Source organism: Acanthopagrus latus, chromosome 6, assembly GCF_904848185.1.
Source record: "Acanthopagrus latus isolate v.2019 chromosome 6, fAcaLat1.1, whole genome shotgun sequence".
NCBI lineage: Eukaryota > Metazoa > Chordata > Actinopteri > Spariformes > Sparidae > Acanthopagrus > Acanthopagrus latus.
Genome location: NC_051044.1, coordinates 319,547 through 345,738, shown reverse-complemented (window position 1 = coordinate 345,738; position 26,192 = coordinate 319,547). Strand labels below are relative to the sequence as shown.

The 26,192-nt window shown below is 45.2% G+C and overlaps 1 protein-coding gene across 9 annotated transcripts in view; it reads right to left on the bottom strand.

The window, feature by feature from the left end:
* Positions 1–26,192, bottom strand: part of LOC119020741 (E3 ubiquitin-protein ligase RNF123) — a 93,291-nt gene that overhangs the window by 46,029 nt on the left and 21,070 nt on the right. For 7 of the 9 annotated variants that reach the window (XR_005075408.1, XM_037100309.1, XM_037100310.1 and 4 more), the window contains exons 32-36: positions 22,172–22,311; positions 20,965–21,021; positions 20,326–20,457; positions 19,764–19,839; positions 19,547–19,631 (exon numbers count right to left, since the gene is read on the bottom strand). Coding sequence is in view for 8 of the 9 variants with exons in the window: in XM_037100309.1 (XP_036956204.1) it covers positions 19,547–19,631; positions 19,764–19,839; positions 20,326–20,457; positions 20,965–21,021; positions 22,172–22,311 (490 nt within the window). In the remaining variant the exon portion in view is untranslated. Of the gene's footprint in view, positions 1–6,749; positions 6,977–19,546; positions 19,632–19,763; positions 19,840–19,883; positions 20,155–20,325; positions 20,458–20,964; positions 21,022–22,171; positions 22,312–26,192 lie in introns of those variants that run through there. The other 2 variants (XM_037100311.1, XM_037100312.1) reach the window with 2 other exon arrangements.

The following is a 26,192-nucleotide window of genomic DNA, read 5'->3' as shown; positions in this document are numbered from 1 at the left end:
AAATGAGAAAATTACTCCAACATGTGAAGCAGAGAAACAGGAAGTGAGCAGAAGACAGGAAGCTACTGTTGGAAATGGGTTATAATCATCAGACTGAGAGCTGCCACCACCACCACCACCATCATCATCATCATCATCATCATCATCATCATCATCATCATCATCATCATCATCATCATCATCACCACATCCTCCAGTGTCACCATCACACTGACATATGTCTCACTGTGAACCAGGTATTGGTTCATGTTGCGTGAAACTGAATCTCTGAGCTGTGACGAAGAGACGATCGTAAGGCTGAGACGAGTCGTCACGTTCGGCACAATTACAGCCACATTCCAAAGATGTCTGTATCCACTGCTGCATGTATACGTCCAGCTGATTCATCACACGGTCATGATCAGCATGTCTATGATTCATAACTGTGTTGTTACAGAACTCACACATCAGCCGTATCTCCTGCCATCTCCTGGTAATGGAACATTAATGTCATCGGTTTTGCTCTTCCAAGAATCGTTTAAGAGAATCAGTCTCCAGGTTTGACCTCTGCATGTCCTCACACATGATTGGTCCATCACATATGCATCATCACAACATTCAGTCAGTGATTGGACAGCAGGTGGAGCAGAGTGAGACAACTCTGCAGGAAGGTGATGCTAAAACGCTGCACAACGTTCACCAGGAGTCTCATTTATAAAACTTGAGGACGCACACCGAACACTGTTCAGATTAATAAACCTGCCTGATCGCCTTCCTTCCTTCCTTCCTTTCAAAAATCCCCAACTTGGAAACGTTCTCACATGGAGGCGCTCTCCACACCAACATGATATCATAACAGTCAATGCAAAATGCCTGCAAAATGCAAAATGAATGTTAATGCTGGAAATGAGTCGCTGATCAATAAAGTAGATCATGTTCATGACCGAGAGCCAGCCGAAGACAAAGATCTGAAAACATGGTGGAGCTTATAAACTCCTCCAGCAGCCTGAGAACAGCAACAGTCTGTTCATCCATCCGGTGTGATGTCACCGCAGTATCTAAACCTTCACACAGATCAGCTGACTCTTCCAATCAATAATCATCATGATTACTGTGTCTCCAAAATATAGATGAGCATGAGTCAAAGTTTCTGTAAATGTACACACACACACACTACGTCTAGGATTTTATTATAAATCCCAACTATGATTAAAAACTGGTGTTTGCATATGTCCAGCACATCTGTGAACACAAGCTTTATAATAAACTGACAAACAGAAGGTGGAAAATAATGTGAGGATGATCCTGCAGCTGCACCAACAGAAGACTGATGACTCCTGACACTGAACTGAAATAACTTGGTCGGTTTCTGTGTGAAGTGAAAGATCGACACCCGCGATGCAGGTTATTACGACTACAGGCGACCTCTAGTGGATATGATATCTTTTACAGCAGAAACAGTGTAACAAGTGCAAAGTCTGCAGAGGACGAGGACGAGGACGAGGACGAGGAGGGAGGATGTTCAGGTTCTGAAGCGCAGGACTTTCACTCTGGTTTGTGTCCATCATGAAACCAAAAGTTAATTTAACTCGATAACTTAATTTGTAGGTTAAGTTACAGAAGAAACTGTCATGTTTTCTGACACCTGAACAATCTGTGACTGTTCAAAGATGCTCAGCTACATCTGTCGCTGCTGCGCTGCAGCTGCCATGTTGTTTTGAGAGTCGCTGACCGTTCAGTCGTTTACGTACGAGGACGATTTATAAAATGTTCCACGAGCTTCAGACCAAATGGACTTATGACCCAAACTGTCGTACAGTCCGTCTGCTGCCACACAGATCAAGACTAAAATCAAGTACAAACAAATTAATAAATACGTTAAAAATTACCATAATGCTAAATTAAAGTTCTGTTCATCACCACGGCAACCGACTGTGGTTCAGTTTCTCTTTTTCTATGGGAGTTTCTGATTTTATTTATTAGAGCAGTTTATAGTGTGTACAGTGTTTGTAATGTTTCCGTCACTCTGAAGGTTTTAGCTCACAGATCTGAATCAGATTCACTACATAACAAAAACTTTAAGTTGAACAGATCAAACTACGAGACGACTGTGGCCAAATTTTGTCCTGGTTCTGATCCGATCACAAAACACGTGCAAAGTAAAAGCCAACAATCGAATCTGTGAGTAACTTTGTTCACTGTGTTCTTCAGTAGACGAGTGCAGGAGAGACGGACTGTGAGCAGAATTATTACTACAGAAAATAAACATTATGATTTTAAAGTTGCTAAAAAATGATCATGCATCATTATTAAAAAGAGTCTGGTGACTTTGTCCACTTTCTGCTCTCCTCAAAGAAGTCGTATATTTAACTTTAATATGTTTTATTCTCTGATACGTTTCAGACACAGAAGCAGACAGGCTGGTACAGACATGCTGCCACAAATTGACACTTTTCACAACTTCAGCTTCTGAAGTTAGAAGAAGAGTCCAATGAATCTGTCAGAGACACAGTTTCACAACGTTATAAGTTTTGTTTAATCAACAACTCTTAAATCACTACATTTGTTAATGGAGTCTGGTGATGTTGCGTTACTGGTGACGTAGTTCCTCCGGAAAACTGTTTCTTTGAACTAATCTTCATCATTAATGTATTAATCTAAATCACTTTGACTTGTTCATTATTTGTGAGTTAAATAACGGTTGTTGGTGATTTCACTGCATCATGTAACCGGGACCCTGATGACACTTTCATTAAGTCGGGACACGTTTTCCTGCTCCATTCTGTTTTTGTCATCACACGTCTTCGAAACACATCGAGACTTCTGTTCTAACGTCGTCCTGCAGTGTTGGGCCACACTGACATTCATACTGCAGCTGACAGAATTATTATTATGTATAAATACATCAGAGATCATTTCAGCTGATTCATTCATGTAAATAAACACAGAGGATGTTGTCAAGTTTAATTACCGATCAACAATAATGATTGTGATTGTGATATGATCAGCACGTGCTGGGTTTAATCATACAATACAGGGGGAGTGTGTGTGTGTGTGTGTGTGTGTGTGTGTGTGTGTGTGTGTGTGTGTTCATGTATTATTTATCATGAAGGGTCAATACTGTCACATTGAGGAGTGGGAGGTCAGAGCCACGCTGCCACCACAGCGACTGCAGCTACGCTTTCCATTAATTAAAGTGAGTCTGTGTGTGTGTGTGTGTGTGTGTGTGTGTGTGTGTGTGTGTGTGTGTGTGTGCGCGTGTGTGATGTCTGCAGGCTGCTTGTGTGTTTCAGAGGATGAAAGATGAAGACGAGCTTCATGGAACCTGAACGTGACTCACTCTGATGGACGACTGATATCAGTCACAGAAACAAACAGCTGCACACACACAAATCAGACAGCGTTAGCTTGTTTAGCATCGCAACACTTGAATGTGTGCAGAGGAAAATCAAATCAAATCCTCAAAGCTTCATGTCAGAAAACAACCCAGCAGCCACAGACGAGCTGAACGCTGAGCTGCAGTCACTTTCACTTCAGCACCTTCACACAGCAGCAGATGTACTGCAGCGCTAAATCTCTTCAGCAGAAACAAACCGACGCGTCATTGTTGAGGAATGACTGCAAAGATTTGTGTCTCCGTGCTGCCTGGTCAGGGACAGCGTAGACAGTTTGTCCTGCAGAAAGACGTTCGAGGTCAGGACGAAATACTGTGAAGGAACTTTAAGAGTTTGTGCTCACAGAGAGAGCTGAGAGCAGCTGGAGGCCCAGAGAGTCACGGAGACATAAATACAGCATAATAAACCTTTACTGCATATTCTGACACTGACACACACACACACACACACACACACACACACTCAGGGTGATGGCTCATTACTCTGCTCTGTTCATTTCCTTTGTTGCCTTCGTGCTGTTATTCAAATCAACACGATCTCAGAAGCGTCTCGGTTCATCGTCTGCAGCCATAAATCACTGAGAGAAGCTGTGACGCTCGTCCTCGTCCTGTGACGTGGTTGAACACGGAGGAGCAGCAGCACGCAGTCCTGATCCCAGTGACAGGCAGCGTCATACAGACCAGCAGGAGTCTGGCTCTGCAGGCGTGTTCACACATCAGTTAACCAGAACCAGAGCTCAGAACCAACAGACGGTGAGGACGAGTCGGCTGCAGGTCGGAGGTCAGATCTCTTCTCTCGTCTGATTCAGCCAGTTGGATTTTTCCTCCTACTGCTGATGTGATCAGTTGAAGCTGGTCTGTGACAGACAGCCACCATTTCTCAGACGGTTCTGGGAACAAACATAAGAAGGAGCTGTTCTTTAGGCGGTCGCCATCTTGTTTCCTGTCCACGTGTGTGTGTCATACGTCCGGCTGTACGGTAGACCGACTGGAGCTTTACTCTGTCAGTGTTTCACCCCAACAGACGAGCAGACGCCCACTCAAACGGCCTGAGACTCAAAGTGTGACGCGACGCCAAGCAGCCTCTCGTACGAGCTCGTCGAGAAAAGGAAGAGCGACTGTTTACAGTCGACGTCCACACGAGGCGGACGAGCAGCTGAGGCGGGCGGAGGAGACGTTCAGAGGTGGATGTGTTTGGTTCGGACTGCTTACAGGAGCAGATAAACACGTTTCTGTCACTGCCAGTTCAGTCGAGTGTGATGAAGGTCAGAGCGAGTGATGAGGAGGAGGAGTCTGACTGAGACACCAGAACCAGAACAGAAAGACGAGCAGACGAGCCGGTGTTTATACTGAGCAGCAGTTAACAGTTATCAGAACAGTTATAGGCAGTTATATAGACAGACGGACGGTTCTGATTCTGGTCCTGAGTGCAGGACTGAAACATGTGGTGCCGACAGATTTGATCAGCAGGGCTGCAACAAACAGCTGTTTCTGTTATGATCAATCTGCTGATTATATTCACAACTAATAGATTTTTCAGCCCTGACAGCTCATCAGTCAGCGTTGGATCACTTCTGGATCATTACAGCCCGGTTGTCTGCAGGTCCACTTCTTTGTGCGGTTGCTCTGAGTGCTTCCAGTTAAAGCTCTCAGCTCTTCAGAACATCACTGTGGTTCTGTTTCTACCATCTGTTTGTCTCCTGCGGGTCACGTGATCGCCCACATCAGATTAAAGGATCTGCGTCCGTCACACGGCGGCCGTTTGTATCCACACAGCAGCGACAGTAATTATGTAATTGCTTATTATCATAATAATAATTACAGTAATTCATACATTCACACTGATGGTGGTGTTTGCCATGCAAGCTGCCAATCAGCACATCAGGAGCAGTTTGTGGTTCAGCATCTTGCCCAAGGACACTTCAACATGCAGACCAGGGGAATCAAACCAGCCACCTTCTGATAACAAGGCGCCGGCTCTACGTCTGAGATCTGAGTGATCTGAAGGAGCTGCTGAAGCGTCGCTCGTCACAGAGATGTTGTCTGAACAAACTCTTCAGCCTCCATTAAGGAGGAATCCCCCCATGATGCTCTCTGCTCCACTAAAACGTATCACTTCAATTATTCATCAGCACCACAGAATAAATAAAAGACACATGAAGAAGAGCTCCATCTCTCTGTAGACTCACACCTGACCAACAAACCGCTGAAGAGACGAGACTCTGCTGTCGACGGTTAAACCAGAACCAGCTCTCACCTGCCTCAGGTCCGAACGTAACGCAGCAACACCTGAAACATGAAACAGCCTACGGTTCTGTACTTTAACACTACAGACCCGTGTGGATGTGGGTTGATCAGATCTGATCCACACTGATCAGGCTTCATTTCAAATGTCCTTATTGGTGCCTTTAAATACGTGACATCACCTTTTCCCAACTGAGCCCCGCCTACTTCCCACCAGCGAGGAGAGCGCAGAGGAAAAAAGCAGGAAACTGTTTCAGATTCTTCTGTCCACCGAGCAGAACCACAGCCGCTTCTCCAACCAGAGGAACTGGATACATCTCAGTACAACTCATACATCACAGTCAACATGACCCAGGAACAACCTGAACCTCCTGACTGCCATTTTTAACAACCAGAGTTATTGTAGCCTGTAGCTGGATTATCCTGAGAGGAATCAAGAAAAGGTTTCCACTGCGGGTCGACACCAGCACGGCCCATGCTCGACAGGCAGCTGAAGGCTGGAGCTTACAAAGGCTAACAGCTTACGTTCAGAGTTCAGAGGGATCAAAATGTGCCAGCAGAAAAACCTTGTGATGCTGAAATCTGAGGTGTAAACAGTCACATCATGACATCACTCTACAAACATCTGACGCGATGATGAGCTGTGTTCTGACATCAGAGCGAGGAAGGAGGTCTGAGAAGGAGACGAAACGTAACATTAAGAAAACTTTAATGTGACCTCGTCAGAGTCACAGAGAGGTTTTACTCCCATGATGCCTCACTGCTGATGTAAACAAACTCAAGTGAAGTTACAATCTCAAAATGTCGTTATGAGAAAAACATGTTTAAATATTAAACTAAACTCCGGCTGAATGAATCACAGCTGGTTCCAGTCTGTTTACTGGCTGCAGGTCTGCAGGCTGCTGACGGGCCACTAAATCTAATAAGTGTCAGATGTGTAAACAAATGAATTACACTAAGGAGAATAAATGAGGCGATGTGATCAGAGCTCATTTATTTATCATGTTAGCTGTGTTTCTGACTCCATCTGCTCCGTCAGTGCTGCCAACTTACTGCTGCTGCACAGACAAACACTCCTCCGCCCATCCACACACACACACTGATGGTTTCTATACCTGCAGGAGTGTCCTGTCAGCAGGGAGGATCAGCTGGGCAACACCTGGGCAGCACCTGGGCAGCACCTGCTCTTCATTTCACATTCAATCAGAAAGCCTTCAGGACAGACGCTGCTGGAAGCTTCAAGGCGTGAGACGACTTCACACGTTTAATGTAGTTGATTCAGTTGAGGGAAACAAAGCGCTCTGTAAGACCTGATGGCGTCTGTTAGCTCGTGTGAGGAAACTTGACTCGTGTCTTCACCTGTCAAACACACATCAGGTGTTCGGTTCACTTCTGGTGTGGAGCAGCTGAGACACAGATGTCTGCAGGCAGGAACGCAGCATTGGTCTGTGAGCTCAATGCTAACACATAATGGCAATTACCAATAACATGCTAATGGAATTTAGCATGGTGATCTTAACAAATGATCCTCTTCACTGTGATAATAAAACCTTATGGCTGAAACATAAACACTCATTCTGTTTTCCTTATTTCTCTCTCAGATCTACACATCCAGCCTGGACTCTCTCCTCCAGCCCGGAGGCCACTACAAGCCTCCGCCGGACGCTCCACCCGCTGCCCTCTGACCCCTCATGTGTCTGCCATCGCCCCCACTACCTCCTCCACCTTCTCCTCCCCCACACCACCTCCTCATCCTTTTTTCTCAGACCTGCCTTCTCGTTCTGACCATCAGCATCTGCCACCTCCAATCTGTTGTTTCCACGGTAACAGAAGACCACAGGGAAGACAGGAAACCTGCTTCAGCACCGACACACACACACACACACACACACTCTTTTTATTTAGTTGTTATGAGTATACATGCTGTTCTGTAAACACAGACTGATGTAGTGTCAGCAGGTGGAGCTGACACACTGTCCACTAGAGGGCGTTCACACATTCACACGTGTCTTGTAACTGGTTTTCTTGCTAAGTGACGAAGTTTAGATAAAAGAAGCGATGTGACGAGGAGGAGGACGCTACAGGCTAACGTTAGCTCACGTTTGTTTGTGACACCTCACATCAGCAGCTGAGTTCTGCTAACAGAACCAAGACACTGCAGAGACTCACTCACATTAGACGATATCTTTAAAAATACACATTTGAATTGTATTATTACAATATTTACTCGACACAAAAATCTATTAATACAACCTGAACACACACAAACAGAGATGAATAAATGTATTGAACTGATAGACAGACAGACAGACAGACAGACAGACAGACAAATAGATAGATAGATAGATAGATAGATAGATAGATAGATAGATAGATAGATAGATAGATAGATAGATAGATAGATAGATAGATAGATAGATAGATAGATAGATAGATAGATAGATAGATAGATAGATAGATAGATGAAGACGGACTAGTGAGTAGATGAGTCTCCGTGTTCGCTGTGAGGACGTTTAATGTCCCCGACAACCTCTGTGGTCTCATTCGGACACTCGTTAGCAACCGCTAACTGTTTTTAACTCATGAAGAGCTTCATGGTTACACTGTGGGACATTAATGATGATTTATGTTAGAGAACAAAATATGTTCAGCCTGTGGTGACACACAGCTTATTACACACATTTAACTGGAAACACATTCAACACACTCATGGACTTTGAGACGAGGGGACAGGACGTGCTAACATGCTAACATACTAACATGATTCCTGGTTGTAGGACTACAGACTACATCACTGTATGAAGGATGAATGAAGTAGAACATGTTGAGACTGCAAAGGGATAGAGAGTTAAAAGTGCCAACTGGAGCGTGTCAAGAATAAAGAATGAATAAAGAAATAAATAAATAACTGAATGAATAATGAGCAGGAGCGTCTGCAGCGAGCTGCTCTGCTCTCACGTTAGACTACAACGCTTGCTGCTGACTGTGTAAAGCTCTGACACGCCTGTCGGCTGAACTGGGGCTGTAATTTAGATCAGACTACAGCAGAGAGGTGACGTGTGACTGAAATGTACTTCGACTGCACTCTCGTGTGATTAAATGTGATGAGAAACTTGGTGTGCGTCTCGTCTGGTTCCTCTAACAGACGGTTTGTCATTCTGATCTCTGACACTTTCTCTCCTCAGCGTGTCTCGTTGTGACCGATTCCACAATGTCAGGAACATTTCTGCAATTTGTAAATCAAATCTACGACCAAACCACATTAATGATGCAAATGACCTCCGACCATCACACACAAACAAATTGTCAGGCTGTCGTCATGGCGACAGACATGTTCATCTCATCCTCCGACTGTGAACTTTTGAACCAGAGAACAAACTGAATAAAGTGCAGCGTCACCAAGTCTGACCGACCACCAGAATCAGAACTGATCAAACGCTTCAGTCACATCAGCTCTGACTGCTCATCACTGACGCCGACATCTGATTCTTACACTGAAGCTGAAGGGAACAAATGTAGTGAAGTGAATTAATGTTGTGTCTTCAGTCCTGTGAGCAGCACTGATTAATGACACGACACACTGGACTGTTCAGCCCGACCAGAACCACACACACACACGAAACACATTAAATATGTCAGCGACTCTGTCACGCATGTCAGCCCTGTTCACCACCTTAGTTCAGTGTGTTAGCATGCTAACATTAGCTTATCATCAGTCAACACAGCTGAGGCTGATGATGTCATCAGTGCTGCAGGTGTTTGGACACCTGTCATGTTGCCCTGGTGACGGCAGTAGATGAAGAGTTGGTTCATCCTGAGGGGATCATGAACAGTTCAGTCCTTCCGACCGGAGGACTCCAGAACCTGATCCTGACACTCGGGTCAGTTCTACAGTGGGAACACGTTCTTAACCCTAACCAGCAGACGGATCTATGGTGGTTTTTACAGTCAGGCAGCTCCTGCTGTCAACTGACGAGATTATCTGAAGAGATTCTGAGCAAAAACTTCAACACGTGTCTTTGTCTGATTCATGTTGTTGTAGTTACTGTCTCTGGCAAATTAAATCACCAACTGTAACGTTGAACAGTCAGCGTGACGGTCGGCCCTCCGGACCGAGTCGGCCTCCCTCTCTGGGAGTGAGAGCCTGACAGCGTCCTCTGCTTCCTGATGGTTAACGAGGACTTTGTTCTCCTCCTGACGAGCTCACAGATGTTATCACCACGTCTCTCACTCACGTTGCATCACTGCTGCTCCTTTCACCACATTCATCACCATCCCCATCTTTCCATTCAGTCGTCTCATCTGAAAGCTTTAAAAGTCTCTATGTAGTCACACAGGAGGACCAGGACATTGTAAGCAGGTGACAGGTCTCACTTCAGCACCTGGTGAGCTGCAGGTTCTGACTACGTCTCCTTCTCTGCTGACAAAAGCTGAATTTAATGTATGCAAAGCTTCCTGATTCTCCTCGACTGAAATCACCTCATTCTCTCAACGCTTCACAGCGAGCGGCCATTTCACAACTCATCATTTTCTTATCTTTGTCACTCTGAAGGACTTTTCGTACAATTATCCCAAATGAGCGCATGTTCGTGTGTCTCATGTGTTCAGCATGTCCTTCATCAGACGAGTCCAGCACCGCGTCCCAGAGGGAAACATTCCTGAAACCAGTTACCCTCCCAGTCGCAACGGGACGTGATTACGCACTGAAAAACAATCCTCCAGCTGAGAGGGATCAGCAGCGACCGCACAGAGCAATAAAAATCACAGCAGGCAGAGCTTATGTGCTGCAGAGAAACAACATCCCCAGAGCCCAGGCCTCTCATGGTCCAAAGCTGCTAAGCTAATTAGCCTCGGTCTCAATCTAATCTGTGGATGGCTGTGAGCTGCTTCTGATGTCTTTCAGCCTGAGGTAATGGACAATAATTAGCACCATTGATTTTCTACCCTGTGGAGGGAGAGAGGGGGCAGAGGGCTGTTAATAGTCCTTATGTGAGCAGAGAGAGGAGACGGAGACTCGATGGACCCATGAAATCCACTACAAAGATCACTGTTCAAATCCATCTGTGCCGACACAGAGCAGCCTGCGACCGGAGGAAGAAGTGAGGAGGGGACGGACGAGGTGGCTGTGAGGTTAAAACCATCGTGTAAAAATAACAGCCAGCACGATTCACGCTGCTTTTCAGTCCAGGACACTCTGCGTGATCCCCATCATGGCAATAACTACTGACAGAAACCAACTGAAAGTGAACCACAATTCATTTTTGCAAACCAAGACCAAGACCATTTAGCAGAGTGACCGACAGGTTTAGCAGTAGCTTTTTCTGAAACACACTTTAATGTGCCGCTACATACTCACCTGTCAGAGCAGCAGCTTCAGTGGCAGCCTCGGGAGGAACACAGTCTGTAAACTGCTCTTGTACCATCAGATCACACAGATCTTTAAAACTAGTAATCTCCAATGCAGAACAGCATCTGTTGAAGTGTTTAGTTAAGTTCCTTACAAACTCAACATGAGACTGTTTATCAGACTTCCTCCAGGACCCGAAACGCTGCCGATTGGCCTCCTGTATCAGCTCATAAGCTTTCAAAACTGCCTCTGTAACAGTAGAATAATTCTGGCTGTCAACTTCACCAAGTGCTGAATACGCTTCCAAAACCTTTCCTGTCAATACCGATTGCAACATAACAACACGGTCAGCCTCAGACCAAACTCTCACATGAGCATCACATTCAAAAAAGGGAAAAAACTTGTCTGATCTCCCTCATCAAACTTCAGTACGAGACGCAAGTTATCAACCACGTCAAACATTTCCCAACTTTGTGAACCAGATGCTACAGACTTCTGAACACCCAGCACCAGCATCACCCGATAGCTTTCGTGCCTTGATCAGATCCGATGGGCACTGCTGCAACCCCAATTTTTCCTTTTCCAGAGACTGCCTTAGCCATTCCTTTTCTATCCCCACATATCGCTCTCCATCTGCAACAGCAACAGCTCTTTTTGCTGCTCAAAGGTTAAAGCGACTGCAGTGGAACCACAAACGCAACATTGCCACTTGGAATCTGCAAAACACCATTTTCCATTAAAGCAGCCCTCAACAACCCTTTCATTTCCTCCTTTAGCCGTTTTTCTCCAATATCGACGTCATAATGCTCAACAAGCTTCAAGAGTTGCTCTTTTGAACAACAATTCAAAAGTTCATCTGATGGAGACTGAACCAAAACACCACAACAAGAAAATCGTCCCTGAGATGCCTTCCCACTAACTACCTACCCAGAAACTTGTTCATCTCATCCCTGGTCTTCACTCACAGCAGGTATTTATACACTAAAAACACTAGAACCAGCAAGGCGACTGCCAGGGAGGCGTCCCCGACACAACCGCTGCAACACTTCCAAGATTTATGAATGAATCCCAAACGAGAAACATTCCTTCTTCAAATATTAAATTCTAACACGTGCACGACAAACAAACAACACCGTCTCCAGTCCAACCTGAAACACCTCCAACCATATTCACACCTGGCCAAAACTAAGCAACTAACCATACAACCACCTCAACCAAACCTATGATTACACAGACAAACTGATCTCCATCACAACCAATAACCAAAACTCCAGACTATGAGGCCTCCACAAACTAGTGCTTAGCAGCTTTCATACCAGACTACCACCTCAAGTCCTCCACAGAAAACCTGACACTAATTCACTCTCTCCTCCTCTGAAGGCAAACCGCAAACCTTCAGCAGTGCAGATTAGCATAAGATAGATGTGATGCAAACAGTCCAGATTCTGTCAACAGTACCAGAGCCGTCGGTGTTGAGAGGTTTACTTCCCACCTAATGTCGGTGTGAGACCAGATACTTTTCATGACTTTGTGCCCGACCCAAACAGGCCATCTGGAGACGGTTCCCCTGGATCCAGTTGGTTGTGCTGGTTTACTGCAGTTCCACATAACTGGAACAGCATCTCTCTGATTTATTACACACAAATACTTCAACACCCACGACTGGTCAAACACTATTAGTAAAGCAGGCTGCATGTGAGCTGCATCAGGACGTGAAATGAGTTCAGAACGCAGCTTGAGGCCGTTCAGGGGGCGACTTCTCTCCCGTTCAATTAATCAGCTGGCAGCTCGGCAGCACAGTGACAAACAAAGTCCAACTCCACAGTTAGATGGATCGCTGCTCTGCCTGCATTTCCTACATGTAGCTAACTAAAAATTAAATCTGCTCCTGCAAAAGGGGTTTAGCTTTCTTCAGGATAGTCAATAAACACAGGTTTGTTTCTATCACTGAACTCTAAGTCTATCTTGAAAGTCCCAGCTGATTTATGTGCTGTTGTTGTCGTCACTATGAACTGAACACATTCAACTGAACATGGAGGCAGAGATGTTTGTGCTGATCGCTCTGGACAGATGGAGGTCGTCTGTGTGGTTGTGAAGTTATTCAGTAAAAACCAGAAGGATGAAACTGATGATGGTGCCTGAACGCAGCGTCTGTTCGACCTCTGCATCGGGACGTTAAAGATTTGGATCGCCACACTTCATCATTCTGTCACCAGCATCAGATTACATGCATCCCTTAAAACAAATGTAAAACACACGATGCCATAAAATCTGAAGATCTAAAAGAGATCAGCGGGGCGGCGCCTCAGAACCGGCTCTGTGAAGGCAAACTGATCCGTCTGCACCGGCCGGCTCCCTGTCAGCAAACTGGAACATGAGATTTGTCAAAGTGGTTCTGTGGAGACGAGATGTGCATTCTGTTTTCTGTTAGTGTGTCAGGATGTTGCTGGAGCCGCTGGCAACACAGGAGACGTCTGAACATTCATTCAGCTGATGATATTTTCAACACATTGAAGCTTCTACTGGATTTTCTGGACAGATTTCTGAACAAACATGTTTAAAGTGACAGGATTTTACAGTGAGGGACACTCACCTCAAAAGATTTATTACACTGATCTGCTTAAAAATATAAAGACTGAGTAGATTACTTAGACAGAAACCTGGTCTCTGCTTCTGTCCGTCCTCCGAGTGGCCGACTGATGAAGTGAACAGAGAGAAGAACAGGTGAGGCGACGCACCGCGACTGACTGAATGAAGTGATGAATGGGCCCAGCTGTGCACGATGTGAAAGACGTGCTAACTATGCTAATGATAATGTGAGATACTTCATCATCTCCAGCCTGATGCAGCGTTAGTCATCGTGTCAGTGTGTGACAGGAAGTCACACATGTTGACTGACGTGGGGAGATGTCCACACTCAAGTTAGTCAAGACCAAGTCCCAAGTCAAGTCCAACTAAATACACATATACAATACAAATAAACATGAGGAATATTAACGATTAAAACTTTAACGGTACATAAATACAATTCACCAATATTGGAAAAAATGCTCATATTCTGTGTTAAATCTAATGTAACAGACTTTTACAGTTAAGTATTAAAGACATATTGTTTTTGCTCCTTGTGGAGTCGGCCCAGCCAAAACCAAAAGGTCCCAAAGCTGCTTGGATGAGCAGCTTGTCGTTAGCATCAACACAGTGCTGACGTATTCTACACTCACTGGTCAATAAATACCATTATGTGTGGACACTAATGGGAGCAATAAGGTGACGGTGAGACTAAAGAAGAGTCCTTGATGGAATCAGATCCCGGGTTGACGGGTCGGGCTGATTGGAGGACAAAATCAGAATCAGAATCAGAATCAGAAAAGCTTTATTGCCAAGTACGATTTTACACATACGAGGAATTTGTTGTGGTGATGTTGGTGCATGCATAACATAACTATTAAGTGAAAATATAACAAATTAACAATATAAACTATTTAAAAAATAGAAAATATAACAAATTAACAATATAAACTATTTTTAAAAGTAGAAAATATAACTATATAATATAAATATATATACACATTCTGTTTTTATGTGTCTAATGTGTGCTGATGATTTTGTCGGTGAGTCGACAGTCTGACGTGATGTTACATAAAGAATGATGCTTTTATCAAAAGCAGAACAAAAACTGACGCTTCACTTCACTTCAGTACTCTGAAACAAAGAATCTGACCTGCATGTCACACAGCTCTACCTGTCTGCGCTGAAGGTTTGTCACACCTTCATCAGGTGAGCGTCTTTATGTCCTTGATCAGGTGAACACACATTTGGTATTCTGAGAGGAAATAACCGTCTGGAATTCAAATGAAATGTGTAATGTAATGCAGCTCTGTCCTGCTCGTCCAGTGTTAGCTGAGATAAGATAACACTCACCAAACACCCTGTTAGCTTTAGCCTCCGTCTGTTAGCATGATATCATGAAGTGCAGATTTCAGATTCTTTTACAAAACAAGAGACGATGATTTCTATCAACTCATGGAGCTCACGTTAGTGTGATTAACTAGCTAGCTACAACCAATCAATTCAGTAAGTTACACATTTTCCAGTGAAGTGATCAGGTCCCATCGTCAGCAGCTCAGTCTTAAACCCCAAATGTATCAATTCACAGCCGCACTGTGGACGACAGCTGCTTTAATTCATCTAAACAACTCTGATACTGATCACAGAGCCTCCATCAGACAGTCCATTTATGTGCAGAGCGCCTTCCTGTGGTCTGACTACACTAACTACACCCACGCTACAGACAGCCTCCATCAGCCTCCATCACATTAGAGCTGATTAAGTATATAATGTGTGTATTACATCTCCGTCTGATGAAAGACAAAAACAGAAAGGTGAAGGTTACAGAAACATGTAGGAACAGAGAAGGAGGGCGAGGCTGAGCGGAGAGAAGAAGCCGGCTGTAACTTCACGCCTCACATGTGAGAACTGAAAACAGGAAGAGATCTCTCTCACACACACACACACACACACACACACACACACACACACACACCTGAGAAACCGCAGCTTCAGACAGCAGCTGTGAGACTGATCAGCTTCACTTTAAAGGAACAGTTCAACATTTACTGACCCTCTCTTCTTCTTCCAGATGTTCACATTAATCCACTCTCATGTTCAGACACTAAATATGAAGCAGGCCAGCAGCTAGCTAGCTTAGCTTAGCATTAAGACCTAAGACAGGAGGAAACGCCTGATTGGTTAAACCCAGTGGACCAAACTCTCTCATATAAACAGGTCAAAGCAAAAAGCTCAGACCACTTCCACCTGAGCTGCAGCACACCAGCAGAGAGCTCATACATCTGTGTTTGGTGTTGGACAGAATCCTTCTGACACATAAACACGTAAACAGATCGTCTGATTCCTGACTGTCACATCGTCTGGCTGATCATTTGTTGTGAACCAGAAACTCAGAAACTCTGTTGTTGAAGTGGATTCAGCTCCTGTGAGGTCACGGCTGCTTAATTACCTCATTTGTCAGACAGGAAATGTTGACAGCAGCTGAATATTTGTGAGGCTTTTTTATGAGCAGTAAATCATGCAGTGTACCAACATGGCTGCTCCACCTCAGAGAAATGGGATGTGGGTCAGGGTGGCGTCTCAAGTTAAGACCATCACGTCCTCATCATGTGTCTTTGTCTCCTGATGAATCTCACTTCAGTCTTTTCTTGCTTTTGGTCTCCAGCACCTCCTGGAGGATGGATCTGTCTCATTAACTGCTGAATCTGTTTAAATCTGTGTTAAACCCGTGTGTTTTATCTTGTAAATGCTGCTCTATGTTACCAGCTAGTCTGGTGTCTGTGTCTGTCTGCAGTGTGCAGGTAGTGTACAGTGACTTCTTACAGCGGTAGCTCTGAAAATGAGGCCATGAGAGCTGAGAGTGAACCAGGACGGACACACAAAGAGCTGGAACTCGTTCTGAAGTCTGTAAATCTGAGAGCAGCAACACTGACACACTGACAGCATTAAATGTCCGTTTAGTCACTGATACACCAACTTATCTTCACTACAACTAAATCAACCTTTCTAACGCTCTTATTAAATATTAAATCATGTGACATCGTCTCAGTCAGCAGCTGCTCTCATCACTGTTCACTAGACGTTTGTCTCACTCAGTGCGTTTACATGCACAGACAACTGCAAGTATCTCAGTATACATGCCAGTGAGAAAATCGGACTACTGGCTGAAGCATGTCACACCCCGGTACGCTAGGTGGCGCTGTACCCATTTCAACTAGTGGTAACAGAAACACCTCCGGCTGACCTCTTTACGTCACCAGCTGCCTCGGCATTCAAGAAAGATGGTGTACAAAGAGCGAGACGAAGCTACATTTTTGTACACTTTGTATATGGTGAACATGATAATTACACAAACTAGATGCACAATGGCACTGTTGCTTGCGGTGATTTCTGAGGAAAGACAACGCCGTCCTTCTACTTCTGGCTCACAGCCCCGGGAAAATGCCTCGAGCCTGCGCAGAACGCAAAAATACAATCTGATCTGATGGATCGTAAACATGCAGGAGTAATGAGACTATCAATCAAATAATCTGGGTGTTTTAATCCGACTATCTGATCAGGTCCGATTTAAATCAGACTAAGGTGTATACATGCATCTTAAATATCCGATCATAGTCGGACTGACACAGGAATTTGGTGTTGGAGGACGTCTGTCTCCCTGTTGGAGGACGTCTGTCTCGCTGTTGGAGGACGTCTGTCTCCCTGTTGGAGGACGTCTGTCTCGCTGGGTGTTCAGATGTCCCAGGTTAAGTCTCATATGTATAAACTACATCCTCCATAAGAACAACAGAGCCCAGCTGACATCTCATGCTGTAGGACAGGGCTGACACAGGAGCAGCCAGGTGGACCGTCACACTAACATTACTCACACTCATTAACATGTGACTCACTAAGTGACATTCCTGGGACGTCCATGATGAGGATGACTGAAAGATAAGGATTACAAACTGCTGAGTCAGGGACACAGAGACATGCCTGATCAATAACCTGATGGACGGCGGAGAACAGGTGGAATACTAAAACAGGAGGAGATCACATGAAGGACATACGATGCTGTCAGCAGGACGACGACAGGAGACATCTGGAGACACTTGTCTTCCATCAGAGGAAGTCTGATGTCGGTGGACATGTGGACACTGAGGGGACGAGCTGAAGGCAGCAGACAGGCTGACAGATGTTCAGACACTTTACTGCAAAAACCGTTCAGCTGATTTTCATGATTTGAGTTGAGAATGTTATTTAAACACTGTTGGTTTTTAAATGACCTGTCAGCTGGAACACAGTCCAGTGTGTCTTCCTTCAAGGTGCAGCGCCGGGTCCAACACTCGGACCACTGCTGGTCTGTTCCGGTCCAACACTCGGACCACTGCTGTTCTGGTCCAGGTCCAACACTCAGACCACTGCTGCTCTGTTCCAGGTCCAACACTCGGACCACTGCTGTTCTGGTCCAGGTCCAACACTCGGACCACTGCTGGTCTGTTCCGGTCCAACACTCGGACCACTGCTGCTCTGTTCCAGGTCCAACACTCGGACCACTGCTGTTCTGGTCCAGGTCCAACACTCGGACCACTGCTGGTCTGGTCCAGGTCCAACACTCGGACCACAGCTGATCTCCATTAAGTGATCAGATAACAGTTGTTGAACACTTGTTCTGATCCACTGTGTGATGACGGTGACCTGCTCTGTAAGAACCACCTCATCACTGCCCTCTGCTGCTGGAGACCTTCACCCTGGTCCATCTTCATGTATACATCCCAGAGCTGTTACTTTTTCCAGAAATCAAGATCAAATGGATTTCAACTGGCACACAATTTGTTCCAAATCAATAAAGCCTTCAGTGTGTGGTCCCCAGAGCCGGATCAGAATCGCCCCTTCTTTCCTGGAACAATCTTCACTAGGACCTGCCGGTGTCAGGTGATGTCGGGGTACTTCAGTTAATGTAGGAAGACGGTGCTGATGGTTCTGTTGGTGTCAGTGACATGATGTGACGACTCAGCATCAGTCACAGGATGTAATTCCTGTCCGTCGGTGGTTTTCTTCGGCACCAGCTGCAGCTTTTATCGTCTACTAATTGAATTTCCTGCATGCTGCAGCCCATCGACAGCATGTGATCCGCCCGCTGAGGCCTTCATTACGTGGATGTGAGTGTGTGTTAATACATGTGTGAGTCACCGTGTCGACACCAGAATGATCCACAGCTTCTCCACAGATCCTGGATCTGAGAAGAAATCCTCTGTGTTCACCTGCTACCTGGACACGTTTCAGGTTTTTAAATATAGTTTCATGAAAATGTAATTCCAGGTGTATTTTTCTCAGCCTTCGATAGTTTTCAGTTGTTTCTCTGTCTCTCCTCTTCTGTGTCCCAGAGGTGAAAAAGACGTCCTGGACTGAGGAGGCTGAATGTGATTCTTTCCAGATTAAAGCTAATTATCAGCTAACCACAGAGACAAACAGCCTTCAGCCACATCAGGACTGTTCAACACTTTAATCCAAATCATCCTCCACACAGCGTCACTGTGGACACAGTCTTAAGTATGGTGGCCTGAAGGGATCCTCTCCCATTACACCATTTTACAAAGCTCATTTCTTCTCACCACCATTTCATGCTGATCCCCAAACAGCCATCAGACCTTCACAGTGTCACTCCGAGCTGACGAGTCACTGGTGGAACATCTCGTTCAGTCCGGCTCGGTGAAAAGCCTCGCCAGGCTCACCACGTCTGACTTCTACTGATGTGGTGACACAGCTGACCAAGAGTCTCGTCATCTGTTCATGTTGTAGTTTAATTTAAATTCAATGTGACGCAGAAGCAACAAACATTAGTTTCCTCTGACAGCTGCTGCGTCTCAACATGCGAGGTCAGCTGACCGGAGACCAGCTGCTCAGTGAACTCTACCAACACACGAGCATCAAACAACTGTCCATCAGAGATCTGATGTGCAGCCACACGGGCTCAGGTGCATCATGGGTAAAAATCCTGTTCACACTCACACACAAAAGAGAAGCTGTCTTACCCTTGTCTGTCTCCGTCCACCAGGATCCGAACCAGGATGCCTGTAACAGCCACCAGGATGGGGTAGTGGTCCACACTCTCCAGACCTGCAACACACACACACACACACACAAATTCTTTATTATTGTCTTATGTAAAATATATCTGAGGTTTCAGATTTAGGTTGTTATGAATATATGTGTGTGTGTGTGTGTGTGTGTGTGTGTGTGTGTGTGTACCTGGCAGTCTCAGGTTGACGACTCGGTCGAACAGGTTCTTCTCTGCTGTCACTCTGTTCAACACCTGGTTGAGAAGCTGCAGCAGAAGAAGAATCAGTCAGAATCTGTGTTGCTGCACTGACTCGTCTGTAACAGCTTCAACTAAAGATCTGTTCTCCACTACGTTGAGGATGAAGAAGATGAAGATGAAGACGATGAAGAAGATGAAGGTGACATGTTGCAGACCAACAGAGGCTGCATGAACATGTCTTCAGAAGACAAAATAGTTCAGTCTCCTCCTCCTCCTCCGTCCTCTTGTTCTCCCTCTTCGTCTTCTCATCCTTCTTCTTCTTGGTGTTGATTCGCTGTAGGTGTCTTATGACGGTCTGATCAGATGGATGTAGTTCGAGTACTAAATCAAAGAACTTGTTAAAATAAATGGATCCAATGTTTAAAGCCTGGATGTGACTACAGAACAGAGTTTATAAACTGATTCTATCAAATATTAGTTGTCACGTCACCTACAGGTACCACAAAGTTAAATCGACTAGTTCCGACTTGTGTTCTGATCCACTGAACTGACCTGAGCGAGTCGTCTGAGCAGCAGCTCAGCAGAGGGACGGGACCAGTCGAGGAAGATCTCTGGAACCAGAGTGACCGTCATCTCCAGAACCCGCAGCAGGCTGACGGACAGGTCGAAGCAGGTGGCACACACCTGGAGCAACATGTGACATCATCAACATACAGGTCAGCTGACTGTGCGGGAGGCAGGTGACACTGACAGGTGAACAGTGACCCGTCAGAGCTTCATACTACATAGTCTTCACTGACTTAGGACCGGAGTACAGGTCCACATGAGGTTCTGCTCCATCATGTAGACAGAACATAAACAACCTGTAGCTAATGACTCACATCACCTGGACTCTAACATCCTGACGAGTCAAATGACTGCCAGTGACAAGATGAACCCAGATGGTTCGGTTCAGGGAAAGTGGACCTGATGTCTTTACATTTAAACAAACTGTTTCCATCTGCAGCACATCTGGAATCTGAAGATGATTTAATGGTTACTGTGAATTCTAATTAAAGTGATAACGACCACAGAAACACTGACAACACAACCCACACCAGACTCCCAGGAACCGGTCCACAGAGAGGAGTGAAGCTGGACCTGACTGAACCTGGACCTGGACCACATTATCTGATGGAGGTGTGTTGTTACCTTGAGCTGACGAGTGTCCACAAAGTTTCTCTCTGGACGTTCTGCTGCCTGCTGGATCTGAGAGAGAAGGAGGAGGAGGATGAGGAGGAGGAGAGGACATTAAAATGAAGCATGCTAACATGAGCTAACTGTCAGTAGCCAGCTGGTCTGGTGTCAGCTGATCCTGAGGGGAACACGATGACATGTTTTACAGCTCGGCTGCTGATGGATCTGAAACCAGAAGAGAGACTAAATGCTGCAGCCTGTTTGTGGAGCAGATGCTGAGTGTGAGGGAACAATAAACTGCTGCTGAGCTGAAAATAGCAGATATTCCCGCAGGATGAGGATCAATCAGAATACAAAGCGGTGCTAAATTGGATGATTCACAGAGTATTACTGAGGATTTATCCACACAGCAAAATAATCTCATTAGAGGGAAACAAATAAAACGCTCAACACTATTTCTAATGTGGACGGCCTCCTGCATCAGCGCTGCTCCCACAGATCAACACCTCCTTCACACCGATTGTTTTATGATCACAGACGTACGCCTCCTAGTGCTCAACGTAAAGTAATACATTTCCGTACAGATGGACAGAAACGCCACCGCTAACACGAGGGGGAGGAGCTCTGAGGCAATGAACAGGACCAATAACACAGAGAGACGATCGGTGAAGCCACTGACGGTACACGTGCTGTGTTCTGTGTCACGTCATCTGACTTTTCACTATAGAACAGAAATAGAGCTGCATCACATTCATTAATCAGTTAATTTGTTTTGATGCTAATTTCTAACTTCCTGTCACTCACAGAGTGTTTTCTGATGTCCTCCTGCTGCTCTGACTCAACTCTGGACAGAAAGCTTTACCTGCTGCCAAAGTTACCGCTAACTGCTGCTACTGTAGCTGCCATTAGCTACTTTGCATTTAAGGGTCCCATTCGCTGCTGTCAGTGTTTCTATTTCGGATCATTTCTGTAGTTTTGTTCCCTTCACTTCTACTCCTGCTATCAAAGCTTCCTGTGTATTCTAATGTCCTTTAAGAGCTGCAGTTTCATACATTTTTCTCCTTGAGATCATGACAGAGTCATAAATCAGCTGTGGTCACGTTCCTGCTGTCAGAGTGAAGACATGTCGCTCTTTAAACATCTGTCTTCAGCCATGAGCTGCAGGAACAACCCAACACTGACCCCATGTTGTGAACATACAGACCACCTGACGTCCACTCACCTCTTGGATCATGCCGATGAACTCGGAGAAGGCCCAGTTGAGCTGGTTGAGGACACTGTTGAGGAAGGAGGCGGCCATGTCTTTGTCCAGACTAAGCAGCTCCGCCATGTGTCTCTGCAGCAGCAGTGATGGACATGGCTCTAGACCAATCAGACGAGAGAGGAGGTGAGACACAGAGGTTTAACACAACAACCACAAACACGTCAGGAGATACAAGGCAGCTTCATCACACCAGGTCCTCGAGTCTACACGGAAACATCTCGTCTGAAATGAAATGTGACATCAAGACACAAACAGTCAGAGTTCATGTAGGAACACGTTTCCTTCAGAGTGAAACAGCTTCTCCATGTTCACTGGGAACTATTCCAGCAGGTCCAATGAACAGCACCATCTCAGGATCGTTAACGAGTCAGACTGAAGTCTCCAACACATCAGACAAACAACACAATCTATCAGAAACATGACGTCTGCTGTCAGCCGCTCATATTCATATTAATGTCATTGTTTTTTACGTCTAGTTTGATAATAGCGTCCCGGATGAGAACGTGAATATTCTGTTGTTATAGCGACTGTGGAGCGTTTACAGAGAAGCTTTAAATTCTAATGTGAAGTGTCCCTTTAAATAAAACAATGAGATGAGACGAGGACCAAGATGAGTTGACGACAGCAGAGTGTGTTCACGGGACACGATGTTTAAAAGAGGCAGAGGAGGAAGAGGAGGAGGAAGAGGAAGAGGAGGAGGAAGAGGAGGAGAAGGAGGAGGAGGAGTCAGGAGAAGCAGTTCTCCTGTGGGACTGGTGGTGAAAACACTGTGGAGTCATTAAGTCCAGTAATCCCAGTTTGTCCTCTGACTGGGTCCATTATCACCCTGAGGACACTCGGAGGTCACACCTCTGACAGGAAACCACTTTTAATCTGAAAGTTCTTCCTCTATATCCTGCTTTATTATGAAGGACCACAACTGACACAGAATCATAAATAAATATGACTGAATTAATAAGTTCATGTGACATTATATAACTGTATTATTACTATAAATATGGTGGCATACGTTACATTAATTTTGTTGATTGACCTACTTTGTCTGAATCATCTTATTTATCTATTTACTTTCTCATTATAGTTCATGTTTTATTTGATTCATCTTTCAGAGTCTGCTGGATGTAACTGAGCTTCACAGCTTTAGTTACGAGTTACTGACAGAATAAACTGAGTGTAGCAGGATGTTGATGCTGCAGCTGCATCGTTCCTCTGTTAATATGACGTGTTTCATTAAGAGCTGATAAGATGCAGCTAATGATAACATCACTTTCATGGAGCTCGTTTCTGGTGATGTCACAGCCTCACTAACTGGGATCACTGGTTCTGATGATCCAAAACAACACAGTCAGACTGAGCAGCTTCATGCAACACAGAAACAAAGGTGGCAGCTGACAGAGGATATGGACGGGCCAACAGAACAAAGCAATGCTGGAGAAGAACTTACTTTGGAAACTAGCAATGGACAGATCTCCTGAAAGACATGCAGATGAGAAGGCACACAGATGAAAGTCAATCAGCATGCAGGAGGCAGAAAATCACAATTAAGTGGAAAAGAAAGAGAAGCAGAAGAAGCTCGGAGGCACAGAGGACGATGACACGGCAAGCAGGATTAACACCAAATTAAATGATTAAAGGAGTATTCCCCCACACTTTCTGAGATCAGTATCAGGTTACAGCTCATGTAGGACACATCAGAGTGACCCGAGTCGGACTCAGAGGACACAAGTTCGTCTTCTCTGCTTCTCTGCTTGATACAACATGGAAGAGATGACACTGAAGCTGAGGCTCACAGACACATCGTTACCATCGTCTGACATTGTTATTTTGCACATTTTGCTGTTGACATATGCGTTTGCATATAAAGATTCGTGCTGGTTGATGTTCTCATAAAGACAGAATGGAGACTTAAACATGAGCCCCATTCACACTGCCGTGTGCATGCGGGGATCCTGCACCAATTCTCCGCCTCGTCCTCTGTGTGAAAGTTTCAGATGCAGCGAGGGGGGAAATTTCACTCCGGCACTGATCCGCATCTGGAGGTAGTATCAGGGCCGTTATTGGAGAACCGAACCAGTGTGAAGAGATAAGCTGGAGGCGCGGAGCGAAGGCATGTCGGTCTGACAGTCTGATAACTGCACAGGTCCTTCACTCAATACAGAGAAATGTCCCACACAGCAACGTTACAGGACCAAACTACAGTAACGTAGTAACTGTAACTGTCTTTGGTAACTTATATGAGGAAAAACATACTACAGCTGTATGTGGAGAAGTGTCTGTCCTCCTGTCTGTCCTCCTGTCTGTCCTCCCGTCTGTCCTCCTGTCTGTCCTCCCGTTTGTCCTCCCGTCTGTCCTCCTGTCTTTACCTCAAGTGTTTGTGATGAAAATAAATCACAGCGACGGCCAGCCCTCCTGACAGGGACTTCAGGGAACTTTCCCCCAGAAAACGGCCTTCGTCCCACGAGTGAGGGAGTCAGACAGCATCCAGTTTACTGATGGTGATTATGTAATTATGTAATTTAGCATAAAAATCATAACTTCGTCACTTTTCAGGATGTTTGGTGTGTCAGGATCTCAATCACTACACATTATAACAGCATCCATATGATTATAAACTGTCTGCGGGTTTAGATTAACAGGGAACACCTGGGAAACACCTTAAACACACCAATGTCAACATGACACCGCCTCTTTAGGAGCTGCAGTGCCGGCTTTCTGTGTGAATTACACGGCAGTAGGTCGGAGATGCTTCGCTGTAAATCATCATCGAACCATGATCATCACCGCTCCGGAGATAATGCAGAGACGCTGTGTAAAAAGGGCTACTGTTACATTTGTGACAAAGACAAAGAGATGTAACACAGGCATTTTAAAGTTTAACAATAAACTTTACTGTCTACAATGACATGACAGAAACAAGGTAACAGTTAATTTATGTTGTCTTTCAGACGGCTCATAAATCTGTCTGTGTTTAGTTTCCGCTCACAAATAGTTTTATTAAGCAGTTGTGACCTACGTCCTCTCTCTCCACCCGACAACACTCCTGTTCCCAGGATCACTTAAATGTTTGCTTCTTCTTCAGCTCATAGACCAGCAGCTGCATCCACTGAGCATGTGCAAGAGTAGAGAAGGAAGTGAGATGTCTCACTCCTTAATACTGATTTGGACCACTTGTCCAATCAGACAGGTGAGTTACCAGATTGACTCAGAGGTCTTAAATACAAGGTGAAGCCGACAGCATGAGGATCAGATGAGGTGAGCTGAAGGTGAATCTCTCAAGAGCAAGAAGAGCGAGGAGAATAAACGAAGGTTCACAGTTGTCAGGTCCTGGTACCTCCAAGTTCTGTATCGTTGTCAACTGGACTTGTTTCAGTTTGTTAAAGAAGCTCCACATCTTATCCAAGAGGCTTCTTCAGTTCTGACTAACTGGAGAACTTTAAACTCTGTGTGAGAGTGTCCTTACAGAGTGTGGGAGTGTCCAGTTTGAGATGGATGGATTCTTTTACTCCTCTTTGAAACTGTCTGTCTTCTCTGGACCTGAGGAGTCTGGACCTGAGGAGTCTGGACCTGAGGAGTCTGGACCTGAGGAGTCTGGACCTGAGGAGTCTGGACCTGAAGAGTTGGTCCTCCTGTGTTGTGTTTATTGAGAGCTCCTCCTCTCTGGATCTTTTAGAGGTTCTGACGAAGGCCCAGTTGGCTGCGACACAGTACTTAGAATAAACCCCTTGATGCAGATCGTATGTTGTTCTCGTGTGGAGAGCCTCACAGTAAAATCCTCTCCTCGTCCTCTCTGACTCAGACTTTCACCGCTCTTTGTGTGCACACTCAACCTGAAGCCACAAGCTGATTAGCTTAGCTTAGCATAAAGAAGCCTGTGAAACAGCTAGCCTGATTCTGTCCAAATGTAGCTGGTCTTCACATGAGTCCTGTAAAATGTGGATCTGGTGTTTTTACTTTAAACTCAGTTTGAGCACATTAAACG